General features: G+C 33.3%; 1 protein-coding gene across 1 annotated transcript; it reads left to right on the top strand. All coding sequences in view use genetic code 12, as the record gives it.

Annotated features, from left to right (window-relative positions):
• Positions 1-1,944: 1,944 nt before the first annotated feature.
• On the top strand, positions 1,945-3,852 carry KGF56_003958 (uncharacterized protein; the record flags this gene model as incomplete). Its single annotated transcript, XM_049325346.1, has 2 exons — positions 1,945-2,067; positions 2,173-3,852. 2 exons carry the CDS (start codon positions 1,945-1,947, stop codon positions 3,850-3,852), a joined length of 1,803 nt encoding a protein of 600 aa, XP_049178999.1.
• Positions 3,853-6,000: the final 2,148 nt, after the last annotated feature.

The following is a 6,000-nucleotide window of genomic DNA, read 5'->3' as shown; positions in this document are numbered from 1 at the left end:
ATATATTGTATCTACTCCAGACATGTTTTGTATCTACTCCAGACATATATTGTATCTACTCCAGACATATATTGTATCTACTCCAGACATGTTTTGTATCTACTCCAGACATATATTGTATCTACTCCAGACATATATTGTATCTACTCCAGACATGTTTTGTATCTACTCCAGACATATATTGTATCTACTCCAGACATATATTGTATCTACTCCAGACATGTTTTGTATCTACTCCAGACATATATTGTATCTACTCCAGACATATATTGTATCTACTCCAGACATGTTTTGTATCTACTCCAGACATATATTGTATCTACTCCAGACATATATTGTATCTACTCCAGACATGTTTTGTATCTACTCCAGACATATATTGTATTTTGTTTCACACCCCTTGTCAATTTTACCTATTGACCCGGATATGACCGAAATTTAGGCAGGGCGCAATAGAAATAATAGAAGGACAGTTAATTTTGACTCTTTCTCCACACATTACTTTATATTTCTTATCTCTCGCAAAGACTTACAAAAACCTTTACTCTACAATAAAAAAATATACTGGAAGCGAAATTTACACTATGTAATTTATTATTTTTTAGCTTTTTGTTGTTTCGTTAAAAGAAAGTCCAAAATAAAGGGATAATGCGAGTTTGGTGATTTGAATACATAGGAAAAAGACTACTAGTGCTTCTCAGAGCCACTAGTTTGATATATGCCTCCTATGTTCACTATTTTATTTCACAAATAAGGTTGGTCAATGACTTATTCTAAGCTTTTCTTGTATTTATTTATTTTTTTTCTTTTTTTTTACTACAAAATTTTCAAGTGGTAATAGATGAGAGGTCTCAGTTATAAAGACATTATGTGTCATGTGAGTGCGATTCTTAAAAAGCAATACCTATTTTTTCCGTCTTTCTTTTTCTGACTTGTTTCTTCTTTATGTGTGCATTTTTGTCACCTATGTTTACATAATATTCAATCAAACCCGTGTGTCAATTATTGAGTGAGTTCTCAACAATTATGTCATGGCTGTCATTTAGAAGTGAGAAGTAGTAGCAAGTCAAACCCTGTTGGTGTTGTAACTCACTTTTTAGTTGTTAACTACAAGGGAAAAACATTTTGTTGCATTTTGCAACCAAAAAAAAGAAAAAGGAAAAAAAGTTTTTACGTAGATCACTTTTCTATAGCACAATATATACAACATTCATCTCAAATAATAGCAAACCATATACAACATTCAAATTATAGCTCCTCTCTTTAACGCTAACATGACAAAAATAAATAGTAATGAGAAAACAAGTAGGAGATAAAACTATAATTTACTACTCTACTAAAAAGTTGGTTAAGTTGAGTTTTTCACTTGCCAAAAAAACTGATCAAGTTAAGTTTCTCACCTGTTAAAAAAAAATTGCTTAAGTTAAGTTTCTCGTTTGCCAGAAAAAAAAAATAAGTTGAATCAAATTCCTCCCTTGCGGGGAATCGAACCCCGATCTGCTCGGTGAGAGCGAACCGTGATAGCCATTACACTACAAAGGAACTTGTTGTTTATACATGTAAAATTTGAACTAGATACCATGCTTGTTGTTATTCATACCATAATTCTAATTTCTATCTATGTAACTAGAATACTCATTATTAATTACAAGGGTGTATAGTTGACCAAATATCCAACTCTGTATCAACTGTACTTCTAGTCATAAAGTTGATGAGACCTTTCCTCCTGGACGTTTCTCTGATTGTTTCTCTGGTTGTTCCCGACGAGTATGACTCTTTTCATGTATTTGCCATACCATCAACGATTCCCCATAGTTAAAAATTGCCCTGTGTTTTTTTTTTCTCCACCAGCCATAACTAAATACATTTTTTATTTTATTTTATTTTATTTTAGTTTTTTTTTTTTTTTTTTCGATATCAAGGTCAGGTCAATTACGAGGAGAGATGTCTGATGAAGAGATCTTTTCTGAAGATTCGTATGAATTCGAGTTTGAAGAAGAGGAAAGCGGAGATGTCTTGTCAAACGATGATGATGGCCGTATCTCACAGGACGAGGCTCAAGGAATTGTATGTATTGCAAAAACTAAAATAGCCTTGAAAAAAAAAAAAAAAGGTTACCCGCCAAAGTGTATCTATTGATAACTAATAAAACCGTACTTTTTTCACCACTAGGAAAATAAATATTACACGGCAAAAGCTGTAAAAGACGATGAGCCAAATCAAGCCATTGCTAATTTCAGAAACATTGTTGAGAATTATACCTCGGACGACCAAGTGGATTGGGTTTTCCGGGCATTTAAGCAATTGATCAAACTATATTTTAATCAAGCAAATTACCAAGAAGTGCTAAATCTACTTAAGCAAGCTATTCCATTATTGCCGAGGTTGAGTAAGTCATATGCTGAGGAATCTCTTTCTCGAATGATTGTGCGGTACTCAAATGTGTCTCAACCGGAATTCATCCATGATTTTTATCAAATTCTTTTGGATCAAAACTATTTCGTTAGCGATAAGTTGTCGTTAAAGATAAACTCCAATCTACTAAATTTGCTAATGGAGAATGGAGAAACCGACAGAGTACCACAACTTTTAGAAAAGATTCATGCCAGGTTCCAAACTGTTCCTGAGTCAATTCAAAAATTATTTGCACTTGAAATAATTGCTGCTGAAATTGAATATTTATTTCAAATTAATAAATTGGACTTGCCCATGATGAATAAACTTTACAATTTGAGCTCGAAAAATACCACCGCGGTAACACATCCAAAGATAATGGGAATTATTAAGGAATGTGGAGCCAAAGTACAATTTTATCGAAACAATTATCAAAAGGCCAAATACGAATTCTATCAAAGCTTTAAGAGCTACGATGAAGCAGGCAGTTTCAATTTGCAAAAGAATAAGAACTTGAAATATCTCGCGCTTTGTTCCTTACTAACTGATTCTGAGCTAGACCCTTTCCAAAACCAAGAAACACAAACATATTCTCAGTTTAGCGAATTTGACAATTTGAAGAAGTTGATCCATGCATACCATTCTTTGGATTTGGATGGATTCGAAAAAGTCTTACAAGATAAAAGTGACTCGTTTATACAAAATGATGACATTTTCAAACATGCATCAAAGGAAATCTTAAATAATTTGAGATCAAAAGTATTACTCAAATATCTTTCCACTTTCCCAGTAATCAGCTTTAGTTCATTGTGTGATAAGTTGAAATTGCCAAATGGAGATGATGATTTGGAGCAGTTATTGGTAAGATTAATGCATCAAGGAAAATTGAAAAACTCAAAAGTCGATAATATCGAGAAACTAGTTTACCAAAGCAGTAGAACGGATCTAGTGGTACCTACTACTCCCAAATCAATTTATTATAATATTAAATCACTTGATTCGCTCACGGTACAAGCCAGCGACAACAACACCAAGGAAGAGAATAACAACAATACGGACGAAATGATTATAGATGGTGGAACAAACTTATTTTTCGCCGATGCACCAAACCCTTCTACATCGACATTATCGAGTAAGTTTTTTTTCCTAATTGATCGACCCATCAAAATCGAAGACTGGTTTGATGCAATTTCAAAATGGTATACGTATATGATGTCATCAATACCCGAATCGTTCAAACTGGAAATAAGTCATAAAGAGCAGATTACCATGGAAAGACAACGAGCAGAAAGCATAGTGAATCTTGCTGCACAAAACGAGTTGGCTAAATTCAACACCGGATTGTTGAACTCCACAACAGATGGATTAATTGGGGAAGAAAAGATGGATGATGATGAGGTTTCTTACTTGAAGAGGATAAATTTGCTTAAAGCGTGGGTTAATGTGCTTCAAGATTGATTTTAGAGAGATATATGAGAAGAAGTTAGTTCAGTATCCAATACAGCAATTGTTTGGAAACTATTACCAAGTTCAATGGATAGGTCGTAGTTGGAGACTAATATTCATAATAAGTCTTTTTTTTTGTTTTTCTTTCTTTTTTTTTCCTTTTATTAAGGGGTATTTGTTTTGCTCTAAAAAAAAAATAACACCCCCTCAAGTGTAATACAACAAATTTCTAAAATATAGATATGTGTAAGTGTACAATGCCAGTTTGTTAGATGACTCTGATGGAAAGCAAGAACGCTTTATCCAACACTTGTACAACATTACTATTGAGTAGTATTTCATACTTGTACAACATTGCTATTGAGCAATATTTCGTACTTGTACGACATTGTTAATTAGTAATGTTTCATCCATTTTTCATCACATCACAAATTCTTGTAGTTTTAAAGACAAGTAAATTCGGGAAGAAGAAAGCAAAACTAGAAAAAAAACTATTGGCCGAAGTTAGTCACAGACGCATGCGAGTAATTTCTCCTTTTCCAAACAGATTTAAAATATCCTTTTCCAAACAGATTTAAAATAACGGTTTATCCACAGATTCATATTCAGATTCATATTCTAGTCTAAAACATATTGATTTGGCTTCTCTTGCTGAAGAGAGAGAGAGACTATTATGCAAGTGTAGTGCACTTTTGACTAATATTACCCAATTTGTAAAATACATTACATACAGAATGACGCGTCGAAATTTAATAAGAGATTGAAAAAATTTTTTAGTAACAAATAAAACTTTGTACCAAAATCGCTAGACTAGTAACTCATACCGGAACATCGTTGACTGGGAATAAAAACACAGAATCAATCATTTTCGTATTTATAAAGTCCTGATTTATACTCGAGAAGAACCAGGCATTTGCGATAAATATTCTTACCTCTGTGAAACCATGTCTTACACCATTCCAACCCCATTCATAAAACAAGTGTTTTTTTTTTTTTTTCAATTTTTTCTTCTTCATTGCTTTGTCAATTGCTGACACTAAATCGTTTTAATGATTTTAATGAATTTTTTTTTTTTACTAACCAGCAATTTGCTTATTAGTTTATCCGTCTTTTTTATTGATTTCTTAGTTTCTTATCAATATATTATATTATATTGTCTGATATCACTGGATCATTGCTGTTCATAAATATAAGACTCTTGTGTGTGGAGGAGGCGCAGGCTTTACCCATTAGTCTTTGTTCATCTGTCTATTATGCGAATCTTGGGCTTTGAAGCGAAGGTAAATTAATTAAATTTTTCACCTTGTGACACAACACACACATACAGACACTAAAACGCCGACTAAGAGATGCAGACTTAAACATCGAGTAAGAGATGCAGACTTAAATGCAGATTCAGAAGAATCAGGTGCCGGCTCTGACTCTCGACTCTCGACTCTCGACTCTCAACTCTCAACTCTCAACTCTCAACTCTCAACACTTTCTTATTTTTGTTCTCTTCATTTAAATGTGAATGGCGCTTACCTCCTCTCATTATCCGTCTCCTAACCTTCTTTTCCAAAACAGGTGACAATGGATGAAGGGGTAACCATTTTACAACACCGATGACGATGATAACCGATAATAATAAGAGATAAGACACCTGCGGTTATGACAAAAAAATCATTTAAACACAAACAAGTCAAAAGGGGGGGATATCTTTAATACTCATTGAACAGTGTCTTAAAGTCCTATAGTTAAAATTATTTTTTTTTTCTTTTTTTTTCAATCGAAGTAAGAGTTTTACTAATTGCAGAAAAGTGGACAATAAAGAACTAATAACCAACAAGGACTAAGTGACGAAATACCGATAGAGCTAGAGAGGCAGACAATATTCTCTTTTATTCGTTCCATCCTTTTCTCAGTTATTATTATTTTATTTTAAGAAAAGGGGCGTTCTCTTGCTCTTTTGATATTGAAAAAGTTTAAAAAAAAACAACAACGAATGAATCTTGCCTCGCAATTTAGCTGCTTCTGTTTCCCCATAAAGTGAAAAAGACCACTTGGACAAACGGATACAGAGAGGGAGAAAGAGGCAAAAAGAGAGAGAGAAAGAAAAAAAAAAAAAAGAGAGAGAGGGGGGGGGGAGAAGAGATTGATTTTACTTTCGTATCCCCTGTC

This window comes from Candida oxycetoniae (genome assembly GCF_023343755.2).
Source record: "Candida oxycetoniae strain CBS 10844 chromosome Unknown scaffold78, whole genome shotgun sequence".
NCBI classification, from domain to species: Eukaryota; Fungi; Ascomycota; class Pichiomycetes; order Serinales; family Debaryomycetaceae; genus Lodderomyces; species Lodderomyces oxycetoniae.
Note: the sequence above shows the minus strand (reverse complement) of the source record. Positions and strands in the feature narration are given on the sequence as shown.